The 18,908-nt window shown below is 41.8% G+C and overlaps 1 protein-coding gene across 1 annotated transcript; it reads right to left on the reverse strand.

Moving 5' to 3' along the window:
• Positions 1–6,439: 6,439 nt before the first annotated feature.
• lrrc39 (leucine rich repeat containing 39) lies at positions 6,440–13,189 on the reverse strand (the record flags this gene model as incomplete). The annotated part of the gene is made up of 8 exons (XM_080429910.1): positions 6,440–6,649; positions 7,235–7,422; positions 8,737–8,889; positions 9,794–9,939; positions 10,737–10,873; positions 11,316–11,472; positions 11,954–12,059; positions 13,062–13,189. The coding sequence occupies 8 exons, from the start codon at positions 13,187–13,189 to the stop codon at positions 6,642–6,644; spliced, it is 1,023 nt and encodes a 340-aa protein (XP_080286036.1). The 3' UTR covers positions 6,440–6,641.
• Between the last annotated feature and the right edge of the window lie 5,719 nt (positions 13,190–18,908).

Here is an 18,908-nt window from a genome sequence, read left to right on the forward strand (position 1 = left end):
ATGAATTGTAGGGCAAGAGGGCTTTCATTTAGAATAAAAACATAAATGTTTAAATCTAGAGATAAGAGGTCTGAGACCCTTACAGGTCTGTAACTCTGAGAGTGTACAAATGGAACCAAATGGACCCTTACGGGTCTGTAACTCTGAGAGTGTACACATGGAACCAAATGGACCCTTACAGGTCTGTAACTCTGAGAGTGTACAAATGGAACCAAATGGACCCTTACAGGTCTGTAACTCTGAGAGTGTACAAATGGAACCAAATGGACCCTTACGGGTCTGTAACTCTGAGAGTGTACACATGGAACCAAATGGACCCTTACAGGTCTGTAACTCTGAGAGTGTACAAATGGAACCAAATGGACCCTTACAGGTCTGTAACTCTGAGAGTGTATTCATGGAACCAAATGGACCCTTACAGGTCTGTAACTCAGAGTGTACACATGTACATTTGTACACTCAGAGTTAAATGAACAGATGATAATACGGTGCAGACTGTGGGGGTCCCAGATATAAAAAGCCATTAAATGGGGGTCTGTGGTCTAATGCATGCCAACCAGGGGGTCATTGGTATTAAAATAGTTTAGAATCACTGCTAAAGCTGTAAAAGTATTTTCTTATGAGTGTCTCTGGCGTATCTTTTCAAATGGGGGTCTGCTAGCTAAAATGTGTCAATTTGGGGGTCCTTGACATGGAAACGTTTGAGAACCACTAGTGTATACAGTATTACTGAGTTACATTACTGAGCTATTACCCAGCCTAATTTAGAAAAATACATAAAATTGAGAATTTGAGATGCATTTATTTGTACAATCAAATCGTTAACAGATTACTCGTAATTCGAATTGTGAAGCCAATGAAGATGCACACCTCTCTATGTCTCTCTCTCTGTCTCTCTCTCTGTATATATATATATATATATATATATATATATATATATATATATATATATATATATATATATATACACACACACACACACACACACACACACACACACACACACACACACACACGTGTGTATCGTCTTCTAATTGTATGTCATGTATTAATGTAGAGACATTGACATGTCTTCTTATTATTTATCATTTGTATTATTTTTATTATTAACTATCTAACTAAATACAGACAAAAAGATTTCCTCTCATTTTACAGCTCAATGTACAATATATAGGCAAAATATAGGCTTTGCTGCCCTCTTGTGGTGATAATGGCACATGTTAGCAGAGTAACATTACTGGTTGTTTTTAAAGCAATAAATACGTTTTAGCTTTAAATCTATTGGCGTTTATAATGAGAAACAATAACTATTGTATACATATATGTGTGTGTTATATGTTGAACATAATGTTCCTAAACATTAAAAGACGCAGAAAGTCAACGTGTGTTTGTTTAGCAACTAAGTAACATGATTCTGGTTGAGGTTTCCGGTGTGTTACATTGCAATTGGTGATCTATCGATTTATGTGACGTTCAGAAAGTAACCCAATTCTGGTTGAGATATCCGGTGTGTTACAGTGACATCAGCAACCTATCGAATTCTGTGATGCTAGCCTGCTAGCTAGCTTTTCAAATGATGTAAAAACTGTTCTTTATTTCAATACATCCAACTTTACATCCATTAAATACACAATCAGCTGTCCTTTAATACAAAGATAAAACACGCAAACGCTTAATAATAGCTATAAAGCAACGACAAGGCTAACACTAGCTCAAACTAAAGCTAATTGTTATGCTAATTAAACCGATAGACGTTCATCTGTTTGTATTCAAAGGTCTTTGTCGCCCTCATGTGGACAAAATGGATCACTACAGGTTGAATTGATTGGATACTTTATTAGAAGTTTAAGAACGAGATGACGCAATATGGCGCTAGTTTATACAACATAAACTGTTAAGATCTACAAGCTCACAATGAGACGCGTTGTGAGCTTGTAGATCTGTTATTTTGGGCATGCGACGCCGTGAACAGAGCATCATGTTGACATGCTAGCTGGCTAAGCTAGCTGCGTCAAGTCACACGTTAGTAACCATGTGAGCACTTCCGTATTCTCTTCAAAGTAAAACTAGGTTAAGTGTCATGCTTAACATCGAAAACCACGTGAACGCTTCCGTTTTCTCTTCAAAATAAAACCGGATGTGGCCACAAGGACTACAGATAAGAACTACATGTTCCATACACCATGGGTCACTAGAAAAACTACATTTTAAGGACTACATATCCCTTACACCATGGGTGGCAAGAAGAACTACATTTTAAGGACTACGTTTCCCATACAGCATGGGTCGCTAGAAGAACTACATTTTAAGGACTACATTTCCCTTACACCATGAGTGTTTAGAAGAACTACATTTTAAGGATAAGGACTACATTTCCCTTACCATGGGTCAAGCGCATCGTCAAGCATCACATCGTACGTCACGAGGGCACTTCCGTTTTTTTTGTCAAAATAAAACTATATCATGTCAAGTCTCACATCAAACGTAACTCGAACGCTTCCGCTTATTTTTCAGAATAAAACTTTTTCAATGTTTACTTTATGCTCCGTTCTACGACGGTGTTGCCGAAAATAGCAGATCTACAAGCTCACAACGCGTCTCATTAAGAGCTTGTAGATCTTAACATCTTATATTGTAGAAACTAGCTCCACATCTTATTATTTTATGAACTGAGTGAAAAGTGGATTTATTGACGACTTCCACTTGTAGTGATTCATTTTGTCCACATGAGGGCGACAAAGGCCCTGGAATACAAACAGATGAACAAAGTGTTGTAAACATGAACACATTAACTTGTTCCTGGTTTTTGACATTTCTCCATTTACAACCCGTACATCTACATAAACGTTCATATTTCAAATATAAAGTACTGACCTTACGGCCATGGATGTAACAAGTTGTAACGCTTGGGTCTAAGTACCCGTATTTTCCGTATTGTTCAATAAAAAGCATTTTAATCCTATTGGTGGTCATTTTCTTATAGAGTTATGATGTATCAGAGTGCAATACACCTCACAACCGATAGAGTCGCCTAGTTGAAAGCATATGAAGGACATTTTGAGAAAATGGCCAACAATCAGATTAAAATGCTTTTTATTGAACGGACAATATACGGGTACTTAGAGCCAGGCTTTTTAACGTTTTACAACCATGGCCGTGGGGTCAGTACTTTATATTTGAAATTTGAACGTTTATGTTGATGTACGGGTTGTAAATGGAGTTGCACCATGACGCCAGTGACATCATCGATGGGAAAGTTAACATGTTGAAATGGATGCCATTGTTTTTGCAATAATAAAAAATAACGTTTTAATCTTGTTTGAAATGACCAAACCTGCCTACCGATGATGTCACTGGTAGGCAGGTTTCTGAACTGTCCACAGCCCTCCTCTGACACGCAGAGTGAGTAGACATGATGTCATATTATAATGAGCATTAGATATAATATAATATTATAATGCACATTAGTGAGGAGCAATTATATGAAGATAAGGTTCAAAATGTATCTTTATGTCTATCTTTTATCCAAAACTTTAATAGCATTCCATAAAGCCATTATTTCATGTTTCTGTAACATTGTGCAGGAATGTTTATAAGATTTATTTGACAATCATCAGATCAGACAATCAGGATGACAAATTTTTTTTTTTGAAAACATGTATTGCTGCAGCAGCAGCTCTGTTGATATGAATAATAAACCAGAGAAATGGAACTTATTTTGGTATAAAAAATGTGTCTTTATTTGAAGTTAGAAGATAAATAATAATGTACACACATTACCCTATGTTTAAATGTTTAAAATGCATTCATTACATTTACTAAAGGATTCACATTAGTCTCTGCTGTCTGTCTGTCTGTCTGTCTGTCTGTCTGTCTGTCTGTCTGTCTGTCTGTCATGATGTGACGACTGAGAGAACTCATACAGGATCAAAGTGAAATCAGAAGTGAGGAAAACAGCAGAACAACATTGGAACTGAAACGCTATAAAATTCAAACTTTTAAGAATAATTGTTTTGTTTTAGCAAACCTTCAATTACACTTCAACGGCTCTGGATTTCACTGGGATCAGCGCAGCTTGCAAAACAGTACAATAATAAATACAATTTACAGATTCTACAAATGTCACTGTTTGTGTCTGAAACTAAGGATATTACCTTTAACAGGTCCGTTCATGAAAGTCCTTGCGGTCTTGTTTCCAATGAGGGCCTGTGAGCAATTAGGGGTTAAGAGTCTTGCTCAGGGACAAATTTCATTTCATCGACACATTTGCTGGCCTGGCCTGGAATCGTACCTGGGGTAACCAGGGCCTCTGGCTCCCTAGGCGGGCTCACTAACCACTCAGCTATGGCCACCCCTTGATTATTTTTTTCCAATCCAATCCACTTTATCTATAGAGCACATTGAAAAACAACAGTGTTGAACCAAAGTGCTGAACACTCAGTAAAAATACTAAAATAAACAAGAGAACACACACAATACAACGATTGACACAATGCCTGGGGAAGCAGCAGCTTCTCAATCTGAATTTTCAAACGCCAAGGAGAACAAGTGAGTTTTCAAACGTGATTTAAACACATGGCAGGTTTGAGACGCTCTAACATGGGGTGGAAGCTCGTTCCACAGTGTGGGCGCTATGGAGGGAAATGATCTATCTCCCCGAGTTTTCAACTTTGTTGCTGAGACCTTAAGGAGTGACTGGTCAGTTGACCCCCTTGTTATTGGGAGGTAGAAGTTCGGATATGTATAATGGTGCCAGCCCATTTAAAGATTTAAAGACAAACATTAAAGTCTTAAACTGAATCCTGTAACGAACAGGGAGCCAGTGTAGGGAGGCAAGAATCGGGGAATTGAGATCATATTTCCGTGCAGTGGTCATCAATATGTCCCCACATGGACAAATCTGTCCATGGCAAAGACTTGTCCTTGTCCGTGACAAATGTTAAGAGTTTGTTTTTACATAACATTATAATGTTCTTATTTTGATCATGAGACCCAATAACTGCATGTCAGTCTCCAGGTTTTCTTCAGAATATGTATGACTCTGATTTACTTTGACACTATGGCACATTAGGAGTCCACTGGTACAGACTTTTTAGACTTTTGAAGGACCCCCATAACTCTGAGAGTATACCAATGGAACCAAATGGACCCGTAAGTTACAGACCACCATGTGTTTCTGGTAATATTATGGTCCGCTCATTTGTATGTCCGTGGCAAAAATACAATTTGAACAAAAATGTCCACCACAAGCCAGCATGGTGATGACCCCTGCTTCCGTGCCCCTGTTAAGAGGCGAGCGGCTGCGTTTTGGACTAACGTAGTCGTGACAAGCAGGCTTGTCTAACACCAACATAGAGTGCATTACAGTAGTCGAGTCGGGTTGAGATGAAAGCATGGATAAGACGTTGGACGTGGATTTAACAACAGAGTTGATCTGTTTGTCAAACTTAAAATCGCTGTCCAATTTAACACCAAGGTTAGTGACCACCGGTTTTAGAAATGGCTGCAGGGGGCCCAGATCCAGAGAGGAGGTGTCACAGGCAGTGCTGGGTCTGAACACCATGACCTCTGTTTTACTTTCATTGAAGGTAAGGAAGTTTCGGGCCATCAATGCTTTTATGTCCTTCAGACAGTCCAGGTGGTGTTATTTTTTTTCAGGGGCATATAGATCTGCGAGTCATCTGCATAGAAGTGGTAGGGAATGCCATGCTTTTTAAAAATCAAACCCAGAGGGAGGAGGTACAGGGAGAAAAGGATGGGGCCAACTCACAGGCACAAATGAGTCTTGTGAGTCATGAGACAAGGTCATACTACAGGGTTTTCCTGTCATTGCTTCACAAACACAAAAAAACACTGTATACATGAACACAACATCCAACAATCTTACCCAAACTGGAATCACATGTTGACCATCTAAAAAATATTTTGTGCCAGGGATTTTTCAAAAATAGCAGATCTACAAGCTCATAGCGCGACACGAAGTGACGCGCTATGAGCTTGTAGATCTGCTATAAAATATGGTTAAAGTGGTTAAAATGATTGTAACGCTATATTAACACATTTTGCCCCCCCTCTCCAAGGACCCCTGGACCCCGGACCCCACTTTGAGAACCAATGCTCTATAGAGCTCACCTCTAAAAGTGCTTTCTCTTCTGCCCATAGGGGGGGCGCTACAAACACAGAACAGTTGCACCGTCGGTCGTACAGACTCTTATTCCCCTTGCAGCTTCCTCTTGTCCTGACGGCTGCAACCCATGACTGACACAGCCCTGGGTAGGCAACCCGGCCTGGCGGGGATCTGTGTTCAGAGCAGCGCGCCTCTCTAATTATTTGTTTCTAGTTTGTTTGCCCGTTTAAAAACCAGCCAATCACTGAGCATGGATAGCCAATCACTTGAGCGTCCTGGCTGGAGGTTATCCAATCACTTGAGCGTCCTGGTTTGGAGGATAGCCAATCAGTGAGCCTCCTAGCTGGAGGACAGCCAATCACTGAGCGTCCTGGCTGGACAACAGGAATGCAAACACAGTTCATCCTCAGAGCTGGACCGAAGACCAGACATCATCCTGGACAGCATGAAGCGTTCTGATTGGTTGACGTCATCCTGACAGCAGGACAGAAGCGTTCTGATTGGATGAACTCCATCATGATTCTGAAAGGTTCAGAAATAATGTTTTAAATATAGTTTTTGCTCTCGTTAATATTGGGATCAAGCGGTCTATTTATTTATTAATTTATTTTCCCCGACCGGCGCTGGTCTAGCACCCCACCGTTTTCCATTGTGTTGCCCAATCGTCGTTGTGTATTGGCTGCATGCTCGCTTCTCACGGCCGTGACCGTTCTGTTACTGTACGTTCTGCTACAGCTGCTCTCTCAACCCAACCAACTCGGTGTCAGACAAGCTAATACACAACACATAGTTGTTCTTTGTAAACTGGCTGTGTGGGTGTGAAAGAAGGGGGGCTCAGGCTGCAGGAATCAAGTGTTGTTATGATAGACTGACCAGGGATCAGATTACTGCAGCCAATGTATATGGGGGAACAAAGTTGTTGGATTCCTTATTAATGGAGGTGAAAACACGCTCTTTCACTTATTGTAGGCTGCTACAGCGTGGAGTAGCGGCAGCCTATAGCTGACATCTGGCAGACTGTAAGACTTTTCCCCTCATGCCGGTGCGGCTACGTACTAACTGTTGGCACGGTGCATGTTGAGCATGGTGTAGAGGCTTTATACTTACTGGTGGCGCGGTGCATGTTGAGCACGGCGTAGCGTCGTTTGCGTTCCTCCTGGATGTACGCCAGCATGAAGTCTCGTCCGAACATCTCCCTGTCGTCCTCATCCTCCTCCTCTCCGCCGCTCTTCTTCTTCACCAGCGGAGGCAGGTCTACGTTCATGGTCAGAGGATTGTCCCGGAAGTTCACAAAGCTGTCAATCAAGACAACGAACAAGAAGGTATAGTAGTGGTAATGGTATATAATAGTATATGGTATAATAACCTGAGTTGGGTCATTCCCTCCATGAGTTTAGGTAGTATAGTAGTGGTATAGTATATAGTATAGTGGTATAGTATATAGTATAGTGGTATAGTATATATTATAGTGGTATAATAACCTGAGTTGGGTCCTTGAGTCCATGAGTTTAAGGGTTATGGTGGTAGTATAGTAGTGGTATAGTATAGTGGTAATAGTATATAGTATATATTATAGTGGTATAATAACCTGAGTTGGGTCCTTGAGTCCATGAGTTTAAGGGTTATGGTGGTAGTATAGTAGTGGTATAGTATAGTGGTAATAGTATATAGTATATATTATAGTGGTATAATAACCTGAGTTGGGTCATTCCCTCCGTGAGTTTAGGTAGTATAGTAGTGTGTATAGTACAAGCGTATTGAGTGGCCCTGTCTTTCCCTATTTAGGACTGACCGTGGGTAGCTACCTGGGACGTAAGTCGGGGCTTGATCAACCCTGGCTGGGTCACCTGGGCGAGGGTGTATGTTGCGAGACCCGAAACATCCTATGACCCCAGGCTACAACACTGATGATACGTCCCAGGTGCATCCATGTGATGTTTTTTCGTTATAGTTATTCTATTTATAGTGGCTCATAGGAATTTATAGACTACTTGACAACCAGGAATAGATTGGTGACCACCGGAGAGACGGGTGACAGCCGGAATGTAGATGGCATCCGGGAGCAGTTTGGGTTGGCGCCCCAGTCTTTGTCTTCCGTGAGGAAGAAGCCCAACAAATCCACGGTGAGGCCTTTAGGAGGACCATTCAAGCAAGACGCAAGGGAGCCTGCAGTACCACCACGGGCCAAGACACCATCACACCAGAATGAAATGTTTGGAGCGGGGGAGTCTGGTGCAACGCTCAGGTCCTGGACCTGGTGAGACGGAGGAGGAGCCCGGCCAGGAGGCCATCCACAGAGCCTAGCCCCTCCACGTGCCAGAGCCTCCGCTCTCCCCCATTCCTGGCAGAGTAGTTTCGGACAAGCGTATTGAGTGGCCCTGTCTTTCCCTATTTAGGACTGACCGTGGGTAGCTACCTGGGACGTAAGTCGGGGCTTGATCAACCCTGGCTGGGTCACCTGGGTGAGGGTGTATGTTGCGAGACCCGAAACATCCTATGACCCCAGGCTACAACACTGATGATACGTCCCAGGTGCATCCATGTGATGTTTTTTCGTTGTGGTATAGTATATAGTATAGTGGTAATAGTATATAGTATGGTATAATAACCTGAGTTGGGTCATTCCCTCCATGAGTTTAGGGATGTCAGTCAGTTTGTTCCTGCTGAGGACCAGAGTGGTGAGGTTGAACATTCTGCTGATGTTCTCTGGAAGACTCTCCAGTTCATTCCTCTGGAGCCACAGAGCGTTGACATGTTCCATCCTTTAATACAACATTAATATATATAATTATTATTATTAATATTATTATTATCATTAGTATCATTACACAGAGCGTTGACATGTTTTAATACAACATTATATCACATGATACTGTTCCTTTTGGTTCCATTTGTACTCTCTGGCATTATTTTACAGCCTAGTTATAGAGATAAATAAGGACACTTCAGTCATTATATAAATAGACTCTAATGCTTAAATTCTTAAGTCAGATTTCTGAAATACTTGTGATGTTCATATCTATGATGGAAGGACAGGCCATGTTTCAGTGCTACAGACCTGTGAATGTCTTCAGGTTTCAGTGTTTCAGTACTACAGACCTGTGAATGTCTTCAGGTTTCAGTGTTATAGACCTGTGAATGTCTTCAGGTTTCAGTGCTACATACCTGTGAATGTCTTCAGGTTTCAGTGTTATAGACCTGTGAATGTCTTCAGGTTTCAGTGTTTCAGTGCTACAGACCTGTGAATGTCTTCAGGTTTCAGTGTTTCAGTGCTACAGACCTGTGAATGTCTTCAGGTTTCAGTGTTTCAGTGTTACAGACCTGTGAATGTCTTCAGGTTTCAGTGTTATAGACCTGTGAATGTCTTCAGGTTTCAGTGTTTCAGTGCTACAGACCTGTGAATGTCTTCAGGTTTCAGTGTTTCAGTGCTACAGACCTGTGAATGTCTTCAGGTTTCAGTGTTTCAGTGTTACAGACCTGTGCATGTCTTCAGGTTTCAGTGTTTCAGTGCTACAGACCTGTGAATGTCTTCAGGTTTCAGTGTTATAGACCTGTGAATGTCTTCATGTTTCAGTGTTTCAGTGCTACAGACCTGTGAATGTCTTCAGGTTTCAGTGTTATAGACCTGTGAATGTCTTCAGGTTTCAGTGTTTCAGTGCTACAGACCTGTGAATGTCTTCAGGCAGGGACTGCAGTCTGTTTCCTCCCATGTCCAGCCACTCCAGAGCGGGCAGATTCACCACACTGTCTGGGATGAAGGTGAACTGGTTCATGGACAGATCCAGGTGGGTCAGCTTCTTCAGCTTACTGAGCTGAAGAACAACAACAAACACACAGGACTAGAGGTCAGGGGTCGAGTAGAGGTTTATGTTCATTGAAGGATCATTAGAGACACATGAATGAGCCTCTATAGTCTTCCTGGGAGTCCAGGGTTAAGGTCAGTGATATGTGCGTTCACACGACTAGCAAGTGACAAGTACAGTAAAATATAAAAGCTTGAGTTAAAAACAACAGAGAACTGTTTAAAGAATGAGTTGTTCCACTTCCTCCATTACAAACAGGAATTGTGTGGAGAGAGAAGGTGAAACTAAAACATGATCGATGTTTCACTGCATCACTGAATGTTGAAGTCACACAGTCACAAAATGTGGGCCGACAGTAGGGCTGAGGTCAGGTTAGGCATAACGTGCGAGATGACATGGAACAAGCGAGAGAAACGTTAACGTATGGTCTAACATTGCAGATGAGCTTAAGGGCTTGATTTAGGCTGTGCACAGGTAACTTTGCACAGGTACAATATACATGGCGTTTGGCCATTGCTTTTTGTGGCATCGTTGGTTCCTGGGAGGGGTGGGTGGGTCTGCTTATTATTTTATTTTCTTGAACCTTTGTGTTGTTTTGAAGTTGTGTATGTATATGTAGCTTGTTTTTGTTTTGTTTTTTCAAGTCAAGGTCAAGGTCAATGTCAGGGTGAAGATCTGAGGGGTTTTGGCTGAGGTTCAGGTTCAGGTTTAGAGGTTTTCTCTCACAGGTAACCGGTCCCTAACCCGACCTGTTACCTGTGAGAGGTCACAGAGGTTTTGGTTCGGGGTTAAAGGTCAGAGGTTACCTGTGCTGGCAGGTCACAGAGGTTGCGGTTCATGGCCAGCTCCAGTCTCTCCAGGTTCTCACAACATCCCAGCTCCTCTGGCACCGTGTGAACCCTGTTATAGCTGACCAGGAGATCCCTGAGACGTACACACTGACCTGTTACCATGACACCACATAACAACATGTTACTGAGACGTACACACTGACCTGTTACCATGACAACACATAACAACATGTTACTGAGACGTACACACTGACCTGTTACCATGACAACACATAACAACATGTTACTGAGACGTACACACTGACCTGTTACCATGACAACACATAACAACATGAGTCCTAGTGGTCAAAAGGAAACCAGCTCGCTAGTTTCTCCCTGGGGATCTCAGTGATGGAATGCTAATAAGATGCTACCATCTCACCTATCTCCCTGGGGGGGTCATCCCTATGTTCCCCGGGTTCTATGTTCCCCCACTAAGGTTAGGGTTAGGTTTAGGTTTAGGCCCTATGTTCCTCGCTCTCCTTAGGAAAGTATCTCAGTGATGTTTTAGTACCCTAATGCTAATAAGATGCTAATAATATGCTAACATCTCACCTATCTCCCTGGGGATCTCAGTAAGGGAGTTGTGGCTCAGATCCAGCACCATCAGACCACTGAACTTGGAGATGAAACTGGGGATGCTCTGCAGTCCGGTCCGGTGGATCTGCCACTCCTGGATTTGAACCAGGTGAACCAAGGCCTTGGGTAAAGTCTGCAGAAACACATCCACACAGTTGACATCAAACGGTTGCCTGTACGACTCTCTTTCTTGCTCAAGAGCACCTAAGCACAACTTAACCTGTTGTGGAGAGGCTGAGAGAACACTTTGAAGAACAGAATTTATTTCAATTACAGTTTTGGTTAAATCATTATTAGTAGAATGTTCTAAAACAAATCTTCACAATTTTATTTAAGGAACAAATGTGATGCGATCTGGTTTGATTACTTTCCTATTTGTATTGTATATTTGTTATGAATTAAGGTGAAATTAACATATAAACCCCATGTTGTTTTTCAATCTCACCTGCAAAATCTGCTTTTATTATGTCGTTGACGATGTTGCTGTTAGTTAAAATAAATAAAACTAAAACTAAACAGAATGAAATGTATTCCTCATTTCATTACCTCCATCAGTGTTTGTTTGTTTGTTTGTAAACATATTCATACAGTGATATGAGGGTTCCATAGATTACCTTCCATTCTTCTTTCTCAATCCTCAGAACCAGACGTCCATCTTCTGTCACAACCTTCTCATTCAGTTTGGCCAAAATGATACGATCCTCCCACACATGAGATAACCTGACAATATGAGACATGAGACAATATGAGACAATATGAGACAATATGAGACATGAGACAATATGAGACAATATGAGACAATATGAGACATTATGAGAACCAGTGTTGATTTCGTCGACTAAAACTATGACGAAAAATGTTCGTCGACTACCTTTTTTCACGGACGAAAACTAAGCTACGATGACTAAAGCTATTACTAAATATATTGACAATTTCGATATATTGCGTTGCAGTTGTGAGCTTGTAGATCGGCTATTTTCAGCATGCAACCAAGTGTAAAATCAGTCATTACGACACCATCAAGGCACCGCCAACACACATTGTATTAGACTAAATCAACTGTAGATTTAGTCGACAATAATCTTATGATATTTAGTCAACTAAAACTAGATCAAAAGTGAAGCATTTCAGATGACTAAAACATGAACTAAATGGAATTTTATTCAAAAGACTATGACTAAAACTACATCAGAATTTGCTGTCAAAATCAACACTGATAAGGACATTATGAGACAATATGAGACAATATGAGACAACCTGAAACAATGAGGCAACATGAGACAATATGAGACGACACGAGACAATGAGGACATGAGACAATGAGGACATGAGACAATGAGGACACGAGACAATGAGGACAAGAGACAATGAGGACAAGAGACAATGAGGACAAGAGACAATGAGGACATGAGACAATGAGGACACGAGACAATGAGGACATGAGACAATGAGGACACGAGACAATGAGGACACGAGACAATATGAGACGACACGAGACAATGAGGACACGAGACAATGAGGACACGAGACAATGAGGACACGAGACAATGAGGACACGAGACAATGAGGACATGAGACAAGATGAAACAATGAAACAACACCAGACAGCCTGAAGACAAGCTGAGGACGTGAGACAAGATGAGACAATGAGAATTGCAGGTGTAAAAAGTGAATCTTAGATCAATAAGCAGGAGCCACAGAACACTGTCTGATATCACTCACCTTCCTAAAGATGTTTTATCTCTCTGCTGTTTCTGTTTCTGGATGTCGTCTGTAGTTTTCTTTATTCTGGTTTCCCACAGAGCTCTGACGTTCCCCACAGAACCACAACACACTGCTGCTGCTGGCATACTGGTTCTACTGGAACCAGAACCACAACATACTAGTTAGGATGGTTATGAAGGTTCTAGAAGCAGATGTAAGGTGTTTATTGTCTCCGCCGGAGGTGGAGAGTATGTTTTCGCTTTGTCCCGCCGTGTGTTAGCATGGCCCCTAGCCAAGCTAACATTGGTCAAGCTCCACGTGACACGTGTCAATATGTTGACACCAATGCCTTTGATTGGCTAGAGGGACGTATGACGAAATAAAACCCTATAAATAGGTGTGTCACTTCAAAAAGCCATTTATGTTTTTGAAGTAGGGTAAGACAGGATCAATCAGTCTTGATTGGAACAGTACCTTCCAGTACAAATCACCCGTCCGTGCGTGTGTGTGTCCCTCTGAGAACACCTAACATTGGTCAGTTTTACGTGACATCACAATATGTAATATAAATATATAAATAACTTAGACAGGAGAGGCTGAGATCACACAATGAAACTAACTCCCATTATGCAAACTAAAGAAGCAGCAAATGAGCATCTGAAACCTGATGAAGACGCAAAGGCGCAGAAGGCCAAAGCTAAGAAACAGAGAGAAATAATTAAATTAATCAGAGATCACGGATCTGCTGGCGGAGACTTGTGCTCCGAGGAGCACATTTTCTAGTTTTTATTATTTTCTTTATTTAATGTTTGGCTTTGTATCCTTTTTTCTCCCCAATTGAACCATCATGCCAATGAACTCCTCCTCCACACACATTAGTGTTGAACTCCTCCACACACACATTAGTGTTGAACTCCTCCACACACACATTAGTGTTGAACTCCTCCACACACACATTAGTGTTGAACTCCTCCACACACACATTAGTGTTGAACTCCTCCACACACACATTAGTGTTGCCACTCACTGCTGGCTCGCCTGCCAGTGAGGAGCCTCCACCGGGAGGACGTAGAGCCTCCGTCCTGCTCCCCCCCCCCCACCCAATACGCTTCTGTTGGTAATCGCTGTCGTTATGAGCGACCTGCCAGCACACACCTGCTGAGAGGTGTGTGTCAGTCACAGGTGTGTGACTGGTACCTGAACATGGGTTCTGCAACTTTGTTGAGTTTGTGTTGATGCTCCAAGCAGCAACACTGACCTCATGGAAAGATGCCACGTTTGTCCCATCAGGAAAAGACCCATGATGCAACAGGGCAAGTGAAGCTGGTGTTCCGTTATGCAGATTACACATTATTTGGTGTCAGCCCTGGTACCATTTGCAGGCAGGTGTGTGCCTGGCACCATGAGCATGGGTCCTGCAACTTGGACATCTGTCATTGGTAGCCTTCAGTTGTGCAGAACTTGGTCCTCAGTGTGTAAATGGTACCAGGGCTGACACCAAATAATGCTGCCACTCTGCATAACGGAACACCAGCTTCCACTTGTCCTGATGCACCACAGGCCTTATCCTGAAGGGACAAACGTGGCATCTTTCCATGGGGGGGGGGGGGGCAGTGTTGCTGCTTGGAGCATCAACACAAACTCAACAAAGTTGCAGAACCCATGTTCAGGTGCCAGTCACACGCCTGTGACTGACTCCTGCTGGCAGGTGTGTGCCACTCACAAAATACTTAAAATGAGAGCGATTACCAACAGAAGCATATTGGGGCCGGGGGATCGAACTTTTACTCAAGTAAATTTTGCATTCCGGACTTTTACTTGTAAAACATTTGCATACTTTTCCCACCTCTGCAGTACAGTATACAGTAAGCAGAGTGCAGACCAGTCAGGTCCTATCTATGGATGCCTTTGTTATCTGTGACTTCACCACTACAGTATACTGTGACACAATGAGTTAAACATAGTTTAGCAGATACACAATGAACCTATAGCATCTGTCTACATAAACTACATTCTGTGTGTGTGTGTGTGTGTGTGTGTGTGTGTGTGTGTGTGTGTGTGTGTGTGTGTGTGTGTGTGTGTGTGTGTGTGTGTGTGTGTGTGTGTGTGTGTGTGTGTGTGTGTGTGTGTCAGCTGTCTCAGATCCCAGCCACACACAGCAGGCTGAAAGTTCCACCTAAATATAAACAACTATATTCTACATCAAAGGGTCTTCAAGGTTTTTCAGGCCAAGGACCCCTTATAGCTGAAAGAGAGATGAAGCAGGGACCCCTTATAGCTGACAGACAGATGAAGCAGGGACCCCTTATAGCTGAAAGAGAGATGAAGCAGGGACCCCTTATAGCTGACAGACAGATGAAGCAGGGACCCCTTATAGCTGACAGACAGATGAAGCAGGGACCCCTTATAGCTGACAGACAGATGAAGCAGGGACCCCTTATAGCTGACAGACAGATGAAGCAGGGACCCCTTATAGCTGACAGACAGATGAAGCAGGGACCCCCACTACATGTTGTATAACATTGTGTTGCAGATTAAACGTTTTCATAGATTTCATAGATAGCTTCATAGACTTGTTTAACAGACACTATCATCATGGGTCAATTATGAAACATAAATAAAACACTATAAACAGTAAACTGTTGACAGAATAAATTAGAATAAGTTAAACAAGTGACCAACAGGACCGCAATGGAAACAACTTCTTAGGGGATTTTGTGTTGTTATCCTTTTAACAATCATACCAGTGCACTGTTTGCAAACTGTTAATAAAGTTCAATGAATCAATCAATCAAAAACCGTGTTATTCTGCAACATGTTCTAAAAGCATCTGAACTGAGAGGATAAATGGTAACCTTAGATCAAGTCTCTCGAATATGTATTTTATCGATTATCTCTACCAGAGTCTTAGCTCCACCCCCCCCCCCCCATTTTGCCCCGAAATGTCACCAGTAAAGCCTGTATTTCTCCAAACATGTACAACTGTAAAATATAAGGTTGCCCCAAATGTTAACTATGTGTCCGAAGTATTTGTGTAATGTCCATATCTTTCAATAAAGAAGTGTTTTAATCCCGTCTGTGGCCGATTCTGTCAGAAGTTTCTAATGGGCGGTAGTAATGGGGCGCATCTGGTGAAAGCCAGAATTACACTCAATGTAAACAGGAAGTAAACGAAGTGTTCGGCCACAGACTGGATTAAAACACGTCTTTATTGAACAATATAGATTCATACATTGTACAACTACTCCGGACACCTAGTTAACATTTGGGGCAAGCGGGTAAGCACCTTATATTTTACATTTGTACATGTTTGGAGAAATACGGGCTTTACTGGTGACATTTCAGGGTAAACTGAGGGGCTGGAGCTAAGACTCTCGTAGATATAAAAAAATACAAAATGCAGTCTTGATCTATGGCTAGATAAATTGTAAATACATTCTACTCACCTCTTGTGTCAAGTTTATGAAGCTATCTATGACATCTATGATTAAAAAAACACAATGTTATACAAAAAAGAAAAGCCTTGAAGACCGATTTAAATGATTTAAATGATTTAAATGGTAAATACATTCTACTCACCTCTTGTGTCTCAGAGCTGCTCAACTCCTTTCACAACAAATGTCCCCCACACACACACATGATAATGTGTTGTTAGTCAGTGTGTTGTGTTATTAGTGTGTGTTGTAAATGAGCGAGTAATTTTGGTGTGTTGTGTTATTAGTGTGTGTTATAAATGAATGTGATATATTAGTGTGTTGTGTTATTAGTGTGTGTTGTAAATGAATGTGATATATTAGTGTGACATGTCAGTGTGTTGCTGGTGGAACGGCCTGGTTTCTCCTCTGTAACTCAACCCCCCGGAGGTTCTAACTTTAGACTGGAGTCACCAGGAACCCAGCTGTGTGTGTGTGTGTGTGTGTGTGTGTGTGTGTGTGTGTGTGTGTGTGTGTGTGTGTGTGTGCGTGCGTGTGTGTGTGTGTGTGTGTATGCGCGCGCGTGTGTGTGTGTGTGTGTGTGTGTGTGTGTGTGTGTGTGTGTGTGTGTGTGTGTGTGTGTGTGTGTGTGTGTATGTGTGTGTGCGCGTGTGTGTGTGTGTGTGTGTGTGTGTGTGTGTGTGTGTGTGTGTGTGTGTGTGTGTGTGTGTGTGTGTGTGTGTGTGTGTGTGTGTGTGTGTGTGTGTGTGTGTGTCAGCCTCTCACATGGTTCACTCCACATTCCAGGCCAGGACTGGTGCAGGTCACTGGGACAATGGAGCAGGTCACTGGGTGCATTATTCTTATTATTAGGCCGTAGCGCTGCACCAGTGCAAAGCCCTGCTGAAATGGCAAAGATTATTATTCTTATTCCTGATAATGAATATTTTTGCTATAACCTTTGAACGGTTTGTTGAACAGACTTGTGAGTCAAATCGATTGATTCGGTTGAGAGTCCTTGTCCTTCATTGGAGCTACATAGCCCCACCCCCTATTCTGATTGGTCGATATTTAATAGTTTATCTTTTGCGATACATTTTGAACAGTTTGTCGTACAGAGTGATGAGTCACCTCACTGTTTTCCTCGCCGCTCCCGTTTGTATGCGAGGCGAAAAACTTCTGGGAACTCAGATTACCTCACTGTCACTGAACTCGGTTGGTAATCCTCCTTGTCCTTCATTAGCTCAGCTCCCTTTTTTTTATTTTTTTGCATCTATTTAGAGGAGCGGGAGCCAATAATTTTTTTTATCTGTATGTGGAAAAAAAGAAAAGAAAAAAGAAGCATATTATACACAGTATATTTCCCTTGGTGGCACTCACTAAGAACCTTCTCTACCTGCTGAATAAAAAACTAAATGGAATATTGCCTTGGTAAACAGTGACACCTAGTGGAAGAATAGGTTCATTGCATTTTACCTGCAAACGATTCTGTTGTGAGTGAAATATAAATGCAATTAAAAAATGTATTGTATTTATTCATTTATTTAGGGGGGCATGGATGGTTATAAGAATAACAAACAATAATAATAATAATATCAGAACTAGATCAGCTATTTTCACAACCCCCTCCTTTTTTATTTTGCCAATTTATGACAATAACTTTTTATTTTTTTAAACAGGGAAAACCAAAACCCAGAGAGACTGAAGTTTTGATTGATTGATTGATTGATTGATTGATTGATTGATTGAATAGTTTATTTAGAAGTTTGCAGAGAAAAAGCTCATGAAAGTACAGTTTAAATACAAGGTCAACTAAACAGGATTAAAAAGCCTTGTTTCCATTGGGGTCCTTTGTACTCAATTCATAGTGACATTAAATGACAGTTTTACACTACTATGCAGAACATCATATAAACAGTTTAGAAATGAAAAATAAGAAAAAGAAAAATATTGTACAGTAAACAGTTAGAGAAAAAAAAGGGGGGGGGGTTAGGTTATGATTTTTACACGGGCCAGTTTAGAATTGCAGCCTCCTGAGTCCTGAAGATACTCTTTTAGTTCTGAAGGAGAGTAGGGTTTTATCATGTACCATGATACAAACATATTTAGTGTCTTCTACACTGTGTGCCTTACAGTCACAATAAAGGCAAAAAAGTTCCCCAAGCCACAAGGGACGTCCTGGGCAGCGTGGTCTAATAGGAGAGTTACGACACTAACACAGACTCCCACTGTAACAATGTAATGCAGAAATGCTCCCTTTATGCCAATGAAGAAGTTCCAATGCTTGGAACTACATGGCGCGATCAAAGTGTGTTGTAATTCTTTCTTTCTATGACTCTGGTCCTGGAGGCGGAAGTGTTGCTGCTTGCTGAAAAACACACAGAAGAAGAACTGGGAGCGCTCGCCGATTGGCCGTTGATAGAGGCGTGTAGATGACGTCACAGTGTCAGGA

The sequence above is a fragment of the Gymnoscopelus braueri genome (genome assembly GCF_963280865.1).
Source record: "Gymnoscopelus braueri genome assembly, chromosome: 6".
Taxonomy (NCBI): Eukaryota; Metazoa; Chordata; class Actinopteri; order Myctophiformes; family Myctophidae; genus Gymnoscopelus; species Gymnoscopelus braueri.